Source organism: Centrocercus urophasianus, unplaced genomic scaffold (assembly GCF_019232065.1).
Source record: "Centrocercus urophasianus isolate 14NV4802_14NV808 unplaced genomic scaffold, USGS_Curo_1.0 seq_10, whole genome shotgun sequence".
Lineage (NCBI taxonomy): Eukaryota > Metazoa > Chordata > Aves > Galliformes > Phasianidae > Centrocercus > Centrocercus urophasianus.
Window position 1 is genome coordinate 24331979 of NW_024884142.1, and position 15208 is coordinate 24347186.

Below are 15208 nucleotides of genomic sequence, written 5' to 3' on the forward strand. Positions count from 1 at the left end.
GTTTACAGTTCAGTGTTTTGAGTTCTTGTCTTTGACTTCAGAACTGATGAGAAGGCCATAATCCATTTGTTTAGTTTTACAAATTGATGCTTTAGTAGCAACCAAACTTCCTTGGTTTTCTACTAATTATTTTTAATGTAATTATAATTATACCAGCTTTCGTCTGTTCAGTTTCAAAGCCCTTATCTAAAAGTAGCAGTGCTGTCATGAATACCACATTCAATGGATCACCTATGAAAAATAAGATCAAAATACAGCTGGTGAACTGCACTCATCACTTCATTGGATTCCATGTGGGCAGTACCATCTGTACTTCCAGTTTGTTTAGCATGGGAGGCTGACAGATTAAGGGTACAGGCAATTCGATCAAGTCTTAAGTTCCAAGTCACTTTACTTTGTTTAAAAACAAAACTATAACAACAGTTGACTGCAAAACCGTGTGTATGTGCAAAACAAATTCATCCTGTAGTGGATTTCAAGAGAGTATATTGAGATGCTGATCTTTCTTGGCATTCCTCTTTGTTTGATTTTTTTTTTTTTTAATCACAATTTTGTCAGTTTCAGCACCTGAAAGTAGTTTATTCTGATGTTGCTTTTCTGTCCTGTGAGTAGAAATCTGTCTGAAGACTGGTTCCCTTATAAGCTATGAAGTCTATTAACAAACCAGAGTTTGACAGAGGGAATCTAATTAATGAAGATACGAATTTTGCTAATGCGACCTTGGAATGATGTAAAAATTTTCTAAAGATTTTTCTTTCTTCCTCTACATTTTCAGGTAAGGATGATATGGATATGTGTGAGCTTAATCTTGAAGAGACTGGCTTAACTCGAAAGCGAGGTGCTGAAATTTTGCCGAGACAGTTTGAGGAAATTTGGGAGCGCTGTGGAGGTATTCAGTACCTGCAAAATGCAATTGAAAGCAGACAAGCTCGTCCTACGTATGCTACAGCTATGCTGCAGAACCTGTTGAAATAAATGTTCATTTTGCACAGTAGCATTCATGATGAGAACCCTTGCCCGTGATACAAAGGGAAGAGCTCCTCTGTGCAACAGAGGATGTAATGTTCGTTAATCGTATTAGAGATGTTTAATATAAAGTGAACAGATTTTATTAATCATGTGGTTTGTTAATTTGTACTCTATTATGTTTAATTTGTGTAGTCAGCTTTACTAGGTATGAGGACCCTGAAGAATTTTCAGTCAGTGTAGGTTGTAGCATTATGTTTATACACTGCATTTTTCTTAGCAGTTTCTGTTACAACACTTAACACCTTTAAACGATCTATCAGTAGTTGGGTACATAGTACAAAGAACAGCATTGCAACCATTGTTTTATAAAATTCCCTCTTCAAAATACTAAATAGTGGGCTTTAAGTGGTGGACTAGTAAACAGTATATGCTGTATCTCATAACTGGAATTGTGGGGCCTTAGCTTTGACTTCTGTTCTGAAGAAGTTGGAGTGTACTTTTATATAATCTGAGATATTTTATGTCCTGATTTGAAAAGTGGTTAGTGTCTGTTTTTACTAACTTTTTCTGAAAGTGATGGGAAATCCTTCTATACTTGAGACTCATAACTTCCTACTGTTTCTGTTACTGTTCTGTTACTATTCCTACTGTATTCTCTGTTTTGTTTCTTACTGTTATTCTCTATTTTTTTCTGTGCATTCTGAGAATTCATGTGTGTCAATATTGAGTAATGTTGTACACAAAGAATGTACTGCTTATTACACCTTATACCACATATTTCTGTTTCTTTTTTTTTTTTTTCCTTTAAATACAAATCTCATTTTTTGGACCAAATTTCTCTTCAGAAAATATGTCCATTCTTGGACAACTAACTTATCCATGTAATATAATTTAAATATAGCATGCAAAACTGTCCAAGACTTGTATCTGGAGGCAGATAAGGATAGCATAAGGGAAATCTGGTCAGCTTCTGGATGGTAATGTAACTTAACTGAACACTGAGACCTGTTTATTTTAATTGTAATGAGATGCACAAAGTCTGTACCTTTGGCTAGATAAAAGTTTGGCCAGTAACATAATGCATCATCTACATGCTGACGAATTAGCTACAATTTTTAGTATACTAGACTATTGCAGTCATTCAGACACTGATCTTTATCTTGATCTCCTTTGTCAGTGTCCTAGTTTGTAACAGTTGCTTAATTAAGCAGTGAGAGATTTGGTGGATAGGAATTACTAATTTCATTCAGTTTCAAGATGGATCCCATCTACTGATGTGATTATTTCACCAGGCTGGACATTATTTCAACGAAGTAGGTGTAGCTATATATTATTTCACTGTTAAGAATTGGAAATATAAATAACTTGTTGTCCCATTACTTATTCAACCTGATACAAAAATGAAATCTTGCTCTACAAACTGACAGCTTGCTCACAGTACAAAATAATTTCCTTTCAGTTTACTGTGTTTGAAACCTTTTGAAAAATGTTTATAAACTTTAGTGTATAATTACATAAATAGATAAAAGTCATTAATGACTTCCAAGAGATACATTTTTGTAGCACAGACAGAGAAAGCTCGTGATGCGTGTGTCCTCGCTGATCGTAAATTATGCTTGCCTGCCTATGTCTAATTATTATTACAAACGCACTCCTTACTGTAATACATGTGAAGGCATTTGAGGAATACATTAACTCTGTATGAATTGGCCACATCAGGGAACTTCAACTTCCATTGCATAATCATTCTGCTTTTTGATCACATGATTACAAACTGGCAAATGTGTTTTCGTTTTACTGAAAATGCCCTCTAAGCTGAAGCAGTAATTTTTGGCTGGAAGATGATAGGAGAATTGACTAGCAAGTTGTGTGCAGATCTGTACAACGTTACATGACTTTCAAGGCACTTCTTATGAAGCATTATTGAATTGGAATGAAGGTTTCAGAACTTCCAGTCTCCAAAAACTTAAAACTGCAAAAGCTTTGACGTTATATTTGACACAAGGAAAAGAAAATCAGTGAATTGATAGGGCTGAGAAGCCCTGTCTTACATTTTACTATCCGGATTTAAATTCCCGTTCAGGCTCAGATTATATATATAGAGCAGATCTTAACAAGACTGAACACTAAGCAAAGAACCTCAGTACTTAAAGTGTGTGTGTGTGTACACATATATATACTTAAAAGCTTAAGTATATATATGTGTATGTATGTATACGTATCTGTAAACATAACTGTGGGGAACTCTAAATAAAATCGTTAACTTAATTTTTCCAGTCTGTTCCTTTCATTATGCCAGTATCTCCTTGACTGAGGCTGTTTCTTGACAGCAAGTTGCCTACAGACTGGTATTGGAAGGAAACTTTATTTTCCTGACTTGAGTGTATGGGAATTTGTGTTAGTTATATGATAAACAAATATTAGGTATTGGACTATAAAATAGTGGAGGAGGAACTGGTGGCTGGATGTTTAGACGTTCCCCATCTCTGCACTGGTTGAGCAGTGTGCTTGAGAAGATACATTCCATAAATCAGGGTATTCTAGTTTGCACAGTAGCACACCTCTGTTCATTCTGTATCAAAACAACACAATTTTAGTTTTTGTCAATCTTTTTGTGCAACAAATTTTTCTTGTTGTTGTTCTCTTTTTTTTTTTTTTTTTTTTTTTTTTTCAAATGAGAAATATTCATCTACTTCTCCAGCTTTTCTCTGTTGTCTCATCTACTGTGTCAGATTGTGATACTGTTGGATGGTTTGGCACCAGTCTCTGGTCTTAAGGATTGTGCTGTTATCTAATGCCCTTCTGATCTACAGCTCTAGGGAATAGAAAAAAAAGTTGTTTTTGAAGGAAAATGAGGTTCTGTGTGTCTCATTTATATAAACGTTTCCTCATCCCTGTCAGTGCAGCTGCCCATTATAGTTGAGAACTTCATGAAACACTCCAGAAAATAAGGAGAGGAAGAGAATCACTGGGCTACATTCCTGACTAAGTACCAGTGTAGAGAGTGCTACTCAAGGATCATAAGGTCATTACATACTTGCCTATTTGCCACCTTTGCCACTGTTGAGATTGGTTTTCTTTTTGTCACTGAAGCCCTTGTTTGGTTGTTTTTTGTTTTTTTTTTTTCCTGTTGTTTTTTTTTTTTCCCCCAAAAATATTTTTAAAGTATTTAAATGACCTCCTAATACTGTACTGAAAATCTAAAAAATAAAATACATTCCACGTTGAAACCTCACTTGCATGTCTCTTATTTTAAAAAATTTAAGTGGAGTAAGTAAGGGTAAATTATGATATGAGAAAGATGGAAAGACTTCTGTGCTAAATCCTGTATCCTTGTATTGCAATTGTTTTTCAAACCTTTGTTGCTTTACCACAAGAGCTTTATTGTAATCAGTGCAAATATTGTTTTCTATGGTATTTACCATTTGCATCTGCTTCATTTTCTTAACAGTGACTAGTGGAACTATTTAGGATGTGCTGAGTTTATATGCTGCGAGAGTTTTGGAGTTGAAGAAAAAAGAAGGAAAGGCTTCAAACTTGCCTCTTTCAAGGGCCAAATCAGAGTATTATTTTTCAGTTCAATACAGTTCAAGTAATTCAGGCTTTGAACGTTTTTAGGTATAACTTTGTGTCAATACTTTTTTGCTATGGTTGGAACTACAGTTAAAGTACAGTTTAACATCACATTTAAAATGATGTGATGCACCTTAGTGTGAGATTAAATACCAGTTCAATCCCAGCAAAATTTTCAAGGAGATGGTTTTATTATAATTTATTGAAATACAAAAGGCTTACATCCAGCAAATATATTTGGTAATTAATAGTTAAGAGTGATAAATACATACATGAATAATGATTATTAAAGTACACAACTTAAAATTACTTATTTTTTAAGCTAATGATAATGGGTATGGGGAGAGATATGCTAAACACATACAAAAATACATTTGTAATGAAAAAAAAAAGGAAAGAATGCCTTCAGCATTCTTAATGCATCTTAACTTATGTGAGCAATTGTAAAAAGCTAACACTGCTGGCATGGGTGATGTCCCATGCAACGTAAGAAGTATTTTTAAAGTGAGCTTTTTAATGAAGGTACTGTGTAAAACGGCATCTTTAGTGGTTTGTTTTGTTTTAAAGTATTTCCTAGTGAAACAGAGGAAGTTGAAATACAATTTCAGCTGTAGAATCCTAGAGTTGTTTCCTTGGTGCATTGCTTTCATTTGTACATAATCATCAGTTCTGCTGGTTTTGCAAGGAGACCTGTTTGTGCAGTTATTTGGGATTTATAAACACTGGCAAGGGCGTGTAAGAAGGTAAAATTCATTCTTCGTTGTGGTAACTGTGTGGTACTGAAAGCTAGAAAGATTTACAACAGAAATCAGCTACTGTCCTGAATACATGTAGGTTTCACATCTGAATGAGGAGCTGTCATCCACTATAGCCATGAACTTTTTAGAAGCTCACTTTCAGCTGTAAATACAACTTCAGATTTGTGCCAGGTGCCAAACAGTGCCTGAATGTAATACAACACTGGCAGGGCACGTATATTTGCATATACTCAAGAAAAAGGTGTTCAAGGTAAAGTAATGCTCCTGTTTGAGTCAGGATTATGGATTCATAGAGCATGAATTGTTAAGCCTATTCAATAATTAATGGCCTCTCATCCTCTGCCAAGATATCTTCTAGAGAAACTAAGAGTAACCTCTCGATATGATTGGTATGTACTGAGTTTAAAGTGTGTTTGTGCGTGACTGTAACTTATTCCCTAGGTAGCTGGGAATGTGAATCACATGCTCTTAAAGGATGAAGAAAACTACAAGCACTTCACCTATTCAGAAAGTTTGAAGTCTTAGGATTAGACAGTTGGCCTGAGCTCTTTGGAAGCCGACTGGACGTGGCCCTGGGCACCCTGCTCTGGGTGTCCCTGCTTGTGTGGGGGTTGGGCCGGGTGAACCAAAGGTCCCTGTCAACCTCAGTTGTGATGGGATTCCATCACCAGGAATTAACTAGTGAAGTGTATATGTATACATTATGCTTTAAGTGACAGAGACATAAGAATCTTAAATTCAGGGAAGCTCTTAAAAATAACTACAACTTCTGTGTGATTTCTGGCCTGTGTGTTACAGGGAGAGGATGAAAATGTTCCCGAATGCTTTTAATGTAGCCTTTGGTAAGAGGTAAGAACGTTACTAGTGACAGCTCTTATTTCCACGTTTGCCACTTGCTTTGCTTTAGTGTGTGTAAGAAAGGTTAATAAAATAGTGTAGGTCTGCTTTAAAGTTTTGTCTGTTCTTCCAGGCTGATTGTAATGATACAGTATTGCAAAAAATGTCATTTCTGAGCAAAAGCTGTTGCTAGCACTAGGCTCTTACAAATAGCATTAAGATATGTACATACTGTATGCTTAATGCATGCACCTTATCACAGGTTACTTCTTACCAGTCAAGTTTTAGACATGGTCACACAGTTGAGCAATAAGGTCGAGCTGTTTTTCTGTAATGACACGATGTGTTTAATGTGTACTGATGTTAAAGAGAAAGTGATGCATCTTTAGGAATCCTCAGATTTTTTGTTATGCATTGTCCACCTGAACTCCAGTCTTGAATAATGCGGACCTCCTTATTCTGAATACCTGTAGAAGAAATTCTCATAAGACATTCAGAAGCATTTTGAATTTCAAAATACATAATTTAACTACTGTTCAAAGCAAAGAACTCAAATCTTTTGAGATCATCTCTAGTTCCTTCTAAAGAGAATTAAGTTGATCCTACACCTGAAACTATTTTACATACTAAATCATTGAGAAGAATTATGATTTTTCCTCCCTGGTGTGACAATGCTGTGTTTCTGTGTGAATAACAAATACTGACTATGTCATCGTAATTTGAAGAGCATACTTGTGAGCATTTTTTCAGTGCTTGGAGCATCTTCTTGTGCTGCAAAAGAACCCATAGCTACAGGGCCTAGGATTCACAATTACAGCATGCTTGGAGTAAATTATAATTTGGAATGTTTAGATTCTCAGCCTCAGTTTGGTGTAAGAGCAGCAGCATTGCTGAGCAAACTCACACATTTGTGAAACCTGATGTCTGTTACTCGTGAACTAAAATGCCAGCTCATCCATCCCTGTGGTGCTTCAGGTCGTCTCGTGGTTGCGATAATGAAACACTGACCTGTGATATTGATGGGGAGCTCCAACTTGCAGTGCTGTCTTATCATTTTAATCCAAAATACTGTTTGCTTGATTGTCCAAGTGACTGACATGAGAATAAAATAAATGGCAGTCTTTGTTTTCTTCTCAAATATGATTTCAGTCATCTTGGTGGCTGAGAGTGACTCTTGCAGAGGGTGATGCTGCATGATAGTCACTGGTTTTGATGAGCAAAGAATGACATTTTGTATGTTTCTGAGGGGAAATCTATAATGGCTATTAAGCTTGATCTGCACTGCATCAAAATAAGTCATCTGTATCCATGCGAATTAGATTTAGTATCATCTTTTCTTTCGTCCTTGGGGTTAGATCCATTACTGAATTTTGCCAGATAACACTTTGAAAATGAAGCTTATTTACCCCAAATGCGTGTAAGAGCACAAATAAATGACACGTTGATAGAATAGCATTTGACAGATCAATTGCAAAATAAGAGATGTTACAGACAGCTGGAGGTAATGCTCCTCCAGCTGAAAGCAGTATCTTACTTTTCAGCAGCCTTTTGGCTGAACAGAGAAGATCCAGCAGCATCCCTGATAGGGACAGGAGATATCACAAGAGAAATTTTGCATTTTGAATGAGCTCATGTTTTCAACTTTCATCTCTAAGGAACGAGGAGCATGTGCCACGCTGAGGTAGGCAGCAGAGAAATCAAGGTGGCAGGATCACTTTCTCAGGACATCTGCTGCTTCAGTCTGAAGGGGCCTATCCTCTGGAATGCATACATTGTAGCTTGTCGCATTCTGCTTTGACTCACAATTCTTTTCTTTTTCACATGACTGCTTGCTGAGCAAGACAGGCAGCGTTCCCAGAGGCTAACCATGCACAGTGCTGTCTGTCATTGTCACCCGCTTGCAAGAATTTGTTCTCTTCTGAGCTTAGAAAAGGATGAACCAGTTCTTCACAGAGACATGAAATGTATTTCTTACACATTGCAATGCAAAGCAAAACAAAATTATAAAATTGCCATTTTCAGTTTGGCATAAAAATTCTAGATATCCATCTCTCCCTGAAAATTTGATTGGAGTAACACATTCTGTTCTAAAATCCTGTCCTCAAAGGAGTTGGGAAGTGACATAGAAGTTTTGCTCTTAGTTTCAGCTCACAAAAGCTGTGTTCTACATCTATTTTTCCTCCCCTTTCTCTGTCATCTTTTTCCCAGTTGTTAAAGGCATATTTTACCAAAAGCCTCTGACGTGCATACTCATTTTTGAACTTTACTTGTGAAAAATGGCCAAATGCTTCTAATTATTTGTTCATTCCATGTAGTTGCCTCATTTCTCAACTAAATTCATTTCCGTGACCAGATCTTGGGGAGAGCTGTGTCAGTACACTTCTAACAATTTAAATTGCACTGAGCAATATTTTCTAAACAATCTGTCATTCCTATTAAAACTTCCTCTTTTTTTTTGCATTTGTGTTGAACTTCCAACTTTGATTTCAGATATTCCTTCCTTCTTCATATTTAAATGACTGCCACTGTTGTCCTATTAAGCTTCCAAAGAAAAATGAGCTTTTCTCTGTATAGAACTCAGGTTGGATATCAGGAAATTTTCTTCTCAGGAAGAGTGGTGATACGTTGGCACAAGCTGCCCAGAGAGCTGGTGGAGTCACCATCCCTGGAGGTGTTCAAGGACCTATGGATGTGTCTCTGTGTGATGTGGTTTGTAGGCACAGATGGGGTTGGTGGTTGGACTAGATGATCTTAGAGGTCTTTATCAACCTTAATGATTCTATGATTTTTTGAACTACTGAGGCTTCCTAGTAACATTTGCCAAGAGGAAACAGTAGAGGTTTAATGCTCTTGAAAATCATCACAAACCTTGGTTTTGTCTGTCTGATGCTGGAAATGCAGAATTTCACAGACTAACTTGTCAGTCCTGGCTTTGTAAACTGGTCTGGTGACCTAAAACATGAAATTGGAAAGGTAAAAAAAAAAAAAAAAATAGAGGTTATTTCACTCAATAATTTACAAAAGGCACTTGGATAGAGTGGAGCACCAAAGCCATGCAAAAGAGCTGTAAGAAAAGCAGTTCTACGTTCTGTTAGGAAACAAAGATGACAGTAAATGTGAAAACTAAAAAGTAAATACCAAAATTAGTGTTCTTAGTTCTGAAATTGCTGAGCAAGAGCTTAAGATCAGATTTAATTTAGTTATAGAGGTAAGACATGCAGATGGAGCTGTTATTTGAGTGGTGCTATGTGTTGAGAGGAACAAGGAAAGAAGTTCCATGCATTTTACCTCCATACTGAATTGTGTTTTCAAGTCTGTGTAATTCTTCTTGGTCAGTGGTCTCTGAGGAGCTACTGGCACAAGCACTTACACTACAAACCGTGTGGTAAAAGCCAGTTATGGCTTCATCATGTTCGAAAGCGGAGTTCATCCTTGCAGCATTTTCTGAATTGTGGCTGCTGAGAGTGGGCCTTCTACAATGCAGAACATTTTTGTTTAGGTAAATTTCAAATTGCAAAATGAAAAAAGAGGGTTATTTTTTGAAACTTGAGGAAAAAGATCATGAGCCGCTTACTCCAAATTAGGGTTTCTTTTGCATTTTCTTCTTAACTTAATAATTAAAATGATGAAAAGAAAAGCAAGGCTCAGTGAGCCAAGAATGACAGGTTTAAAAGTGAAGGGTTGTGTGGGTTCTGGAGCAAATTTTTCACAGCGCTGTTCTTGGTAAAACTTGTGTCTGCGTACAGGACATCTAAAATGGGGAGAGGAAGAGACAAATATACAGAACTTGAGGGCAGAAAATGCAGAATACCTCACATGAAAACAAAGGAGAACATGCAATTAAATACAAGCACAGTATTAATGTATGTATCTGTATCTATGTACCTGTATGAAATAATGTGATTCATAACAGAGGAAGGAAAATACTCTTAAATTCATGACAGTGAGTGTTAAACAAAAAGCCACAGATTGGTTCTTTGTTCACTTAACAAAGGTCAAATAACATTTGTGTTGTGGTACCTTAGAAGTTCAGGTGTGTTTCAGAATAATTCTTGAACATCCCTCTGAAGCCTATATTCTGTTTACTGGTGGCTTTAATCTGACTAGCAGGGTCTGAAGTAAGAGATTCCACTATAAAGAGCTTCTTCGAGACAAAGCAGAAGATTACTGTATTTTATGAGAACAGAGGGTTTCCAGTTGGTGGAAAAAATGGTGTGGTTCTGAGTAAATTCACAAACAGATGCTCCCACATTGGTCAGAACTTACTATACAGACTGTACGAATGGGCAGAAGCTGTTAGTCTGAGACTAGCATTACGTTTGTATGTACTTTGCTATAATTTACACAATTTTGGTGTATTACTTTTAGAACTTCTAGTACTCATACCATTGGTTTGGTAGTTTCTGCACCTGGGCCTTTCTGAAGTGGGAAGCGATTATTTTCTGCAGTGGGTTGGTTTCGAAGCTCACTTTGCTACTGCAGTAGAGCTTTCAGGAGGACCCCATTAGGTGATGGGTTCCAAACTGAAATACTGCTGCTGCACTATGGCCTGTCTTGCAAGTCACTGTGCTCAATTCCCTTTTCTATGACTCCTACTGCACAAAATGAATTGTGGCAGTGTTAGTTGAAATGTCTGAATATTGAATTCTTGGCTAATCAGCACAGTTTATGCTGTTGAAAAGTACGTACTCAGCTCCATTTGTTCATGGAACAGAATCAGGGGTCCATTAGCAGAGTTCCAGTTAAGCATCATTTATTTACCTGCAGACAGCTCCTCTTCCTGGAACTAACTCACACTTCCCACCATTGTCACAAAGATGAGGTTCCATTTCGCACAGGCTCCGGCAGGGCAATCCATCCTGGCTTGCATAACCGGGTTTACAAAGGCAGTCAGCCTCTTTTGTCCACTCATTCATTATGCATTTGGAAAATTCGTCACATGCCATGAATTTGCATGGGTCTGCCTGATCAGCTGTAAAGGATGGGTAAATCATTAATGGGAGCATTGAGATGTCACCCTCCAAGTATTTGGCAAGCTGGGTGGCAGCCAGAGTAAACAGTGCACGCTTGTACATGTTAATGGGGTATAATATGGCATAAGGGGACACATTTTTCTTCTCTGGTTGACACAGCAAGCTTGCAAAGCTTATGTTTGCTTGTATAATTGTTTACTCCCATCCTGTGATTTTACCATTTCTCACTGTCAAGGCTTTTCATACTTGAATATTTTGATCCATTCTTGTTTTTTACTTTAAAGCCCTTGTTTTGTACTCAAGGATGCTATGCTACTCTCTTATATTTGTATAAGAACTAATTTCTGCTGTAATCATCTGAAGCATATCCTAGGGCATAACAAGGGGAAGGAATCAGCTTAGTGAGTATTGCACAACACTATGAAGACTGCAAGCTAGAAATAACAGCACTGCCCACCGAAAATACGTGCATTAGCATGGGGAAAACCTTGCTGTGTGTTTATTTTGCTATATATATATATTGTCAGGAATACCTCTTTGAAATTAAATGAAAATGATTTTGCCAGTGTTGGGCTTTGGGCAGGCCCAGGTCAGAGGTACTGCAAAGCCCTGACTTCAGCTGTCACACAAGCCTTTTTCCCCATTCTCTGCTTCTTCCTAGAAAGGCACGAAGGACCCAGAAGGAGCTATTAAAGGCAGAGCTCAGCCCAGCTGAGTGCTGATGGAGATGTAAGAAGGAAGGCTACAGCCCTCTTGTCTCTTGGAGGTGCTTTCATACATGTCATAAAGTGTGGCCCATAAATAGAAGGCAGAAGATGAGAAGTAGTACAGGGGATACAGACTCTATTTTTATCAGCACACTGTTTCAGTAAGATGTGTGAATCCAGTAAGGCAAAAAAAAAAGATCATGTGAATGGAAATGGGGGCAGATGGACAGGCAGGAGTGGGGCTACATAGCACAGCAGGTTCTGAGTGACCTGAACTCTCCAAAGGAGGTTAATGCACCTTCTCTTAGCTGTGGTGGAGAATTTGGTATAAGGACTGGCCTGCAGAAATCAAAAAACACTCAAAGATCTGCTCCATATCTGGAGGTGTTCAGGGCCGGGCTGGATGGGTCCCTGGGCAGCTGAGCTGTTGGGGGGGCAGCTCTGCCTGCTACAGGGATCTGGGACTGCGTGGGCCTTGAGGTCCCTTCCAATCCAAGCCATTCTGTGGTCAGTGTGTGCTACAGTCCTGCAACGCTAAGAAGCTGGAAGGTATCAGTGTTTCTTTGTGATAGGGTGAGTTAGGCATGAGCAGACTGCTGTGCTTGGTGATGGTGTTTCATTTCTCTAACAAAGGGAATAATAAAGGATAAAAATAAGGAAATAAGCCCTAACAAAGTTTCGGGCTTTGTACCTGCCGTGCTCTCTAACCTTCTCTGTGTTTTCACTTTGTTTAGCTGACAAAAAACAAAATGAATGCAGATATTTTTAAAAGCCTGCTACATCATTCTTTGTTATTATTTATGACCGATGTAGTTAGTGCTTTTACAGCTGTAAAAGCTGCTGAGTCTGGTTATGTGTTTTGGGCTGTCAGTTCCCATCAGCGTTTCCTTGTGATGTAACGCTGTTACCACTAGATGGCTCTTATTTTCACAATAAGTAGGAATTTGCTGGCATTACCTTAATTTACTACTCTTCCCACCCTTCCACAAAATAAAAATACTGTGGGGCTATGAAACACCCGTGTGGAAATACACTGAATTTCTAAACGTGATTTATTCAATATATATTACCAAAGCAGAGAACCTATGGTAGCCCAGAATTCAATTTTTTCTAGGACTCCTTTATCCCTCATTCAGTAAAACATCAGTTTATTGCAGCAGCTTTTTGGAGTTCAGACACTGTAGTTTTGTTAACTTTCTTTGCCACACACATTTGATTCTCTTAGTGGCCACAAGGAGATAAAATGCAGACAGGTTAGAAAGTGTCTGCATGAATAATAAATGGACATTTTGTGCTCAAGTTGTCAGAAGTCGGTGAGGAAAAATACCACCAAAAAGGTGCTACTCAGAAAACTCTAAACTTCCCATGTTAGACTGGTGTCTAGATATGCTGTTACTCACTTTCTTCTGTTTAACAAATACTTCAGACTTAGAAGCACATTTGTACAGAGATAACAAGATGGGTGTAAATGACATCAAATTGGGTGGGAGCATTGATCTGCTTGAGGGAAAGGAGGGCTCTACAGGAGATCCTGTAGAGGCTTGTTTGATGGGCTGAGTCCAGTCACAAGATATTCAACCAGGCCAAGTGCAGGTCTTGCACCTGGGTCGTAACAATCCTATGCTGCTCTACAAGCTTGGAGCAGAGTAGCTGGAAAGCTGCATAGAGGAAAAGAATCTGAGGGTTTTAGCTCACAGCTGACTGAATACAAGCCAGCAGCATGCCCAGTTGGCCGAGAAAGCTAATGACATCCTGGCTTCTATCAGAAATAGTGTTTCAGTAGGAGCAGGGAGGTGATTGTCCTCCTGTACTTGACACCTTGAGCTGTGTTCAGTGTTGACTCCTCACTGCAAGAAGGATACTGAGTTGCTTGAACATCTGCAGAAAACAGCAAGGAAGCTGGTGAAGGTACTAGAAAGTTATGAGAAGCAGCTGAGAGAACTGGAGCTGTTTGTTTTAGAGAAGAAGTGACTGAGGGGAGACCTCATTGCTCCAACTACATGAAAAGAGACTGCAGTGAGGACGGTGTCAGTCTCTTTTCTCAGGGGACAAGGAAATAGTCTCAAGTTTCACCAGGGGAGATTTAGATGGGATATCAAGGAAAATTCTGTCATAGAGTGGGTGGTAAACCAGTGGAACAGTCTGCCAGGGAAGTGGTGGAGCCCTCATCCTTAGAGGTTTATAAGACACGTGTGCACATGGCACTAATGGATGTGATTTAGACATAGGAACTTGGTAGGTCAGGTGGATGGCTGGATTTGATGATCTTGAAGGTTTTTTCCAACCTAAATTATTTTATGACTATGTAAGGTTTTACATCAGGAGAGATTCTGGAATCACAAATCCACAGAGAGCTATCTATTACTAAAATTTAGGACAGTGAGTATCTGTAGAATCCTAGTATTCCTAGAAATTTTCATTCTGTCCTGAAATCTATAGCCCTCTAAAGATAGATCTAATGATGTCCTAAGCAAAGATTTTCTTACATTGCAAAAATCATCAGAAATGATGTTTTACCTACTCAGATAAAAGATTTGGATGAGTCATTCTTGTGAACTGCACTTGAGCTTTTTTTATTCCTGTCTTCACCCAGCCATTGCTCTAATTTTTGTTTCCCAGCACTTGGCTCTTGATTTGAAAAGCAGTTGCTGTATGCGCAGAGACCAACACTTCCGTTTAGCATTTCACTACAGTATGGAAACTGATGTGCAGATAGCTGAATCTGCAAGATCTTTTTTTGTATTACTTCTGATCACTCACTAGTAAGCTATTCATAATACAATTATTTCCAAAAAAGCAATCCTTCTAAAGCTGTAAAATCTGGGGAAAAAAATACCTGCTAGGTTTTGGTTTAGTATATATGTTATCTTACCTGGCTCAATATCCAGGGAGTAGCTGTCAATCTCCAAATTGAGGCGTTGGGCAGCAGCGTCACAGAAGTCTTCCAAAACACAATGTACTGCTTCTGTGATATTATATGGCACTGTTCTGGCAAATTTCATTTTACTGTTGACAATCACACTTCCATTCCTGAAGTTAAGTATTTCCAGTTGCTTAAAACCTGTGAGGTTGGACTGGAGGTATGGAAGTAGCTGCAAAACAAAAGAGCGTTTTTATTTTACCTTATCATCAGTGCCTAGCTACTGTAATTTCTCTTCTAGTTGCTTTTAGTTATCAAGTACACGTTACACACTTTTTCTCTGATTTTAATATCATTGCTAAACTTCACAACCAAATTCACCTTTTTATTTTTTGGTATTTTTGTGACTCTCGTGTCTTTCTTAATAATGTATTGAGTTGGACAGCAGCAATTTTCCCTGTAATGAAATGCATGGCAGCTGGGGAACTTGTTCATCTGAAAGAAAAAATATCACCACACTCAAAAGCCAAC

General features: G+C 38.1%; 2 protein-coding genes across 3 annotated transcripts in view; one reads left to right on the top strand and one right to left on the bottom strand.

The window, feature by feature from the left end:
- Positions 1-4204, top strand: part of MYO6 (myosin VI) — a 100213-nt gene extending 96009 nt beyond the window's left edge. For both annotated transcript variants that reach the window (XM_042830180.1, XM_042830186.1), the window contains one exon: positions 776-4204. In XM_042830180.1, coding sequence (XP_042686114.1) covers positions 776-975 — 200 coding nt within the window. In that variant the 3' untranslated portion in view covers positions 976-4204. The remainder of the gene's footprint in view (positions 1-775) is intronic.
- A 6470-nt stretch (positions 4205-10674) lies between these two features.
- Positions 10675-15208, bottom strand: part of IMPG1 (interphotoreceptor matrix proteoglycan 1) — a 46099-nt gene continuing 41565 nt past the window's right edge. The window contains exons 14-15 of the mRNA XM_042825157.1: positions 14690-14909; positions 10675-11109 (exon numbers count right to left, since the gene is read on the bottom strand). Of these exons, the coding sequence (XP_042681091.1) occupies positions 10895-11109; positions 14690-14909 (435 nt within the window). The 3' untranslated portion in view covers positions 10675-10894. The remainder of the gene's footprint in view (positions 11110-14689; positions 14910-15208) is intronic.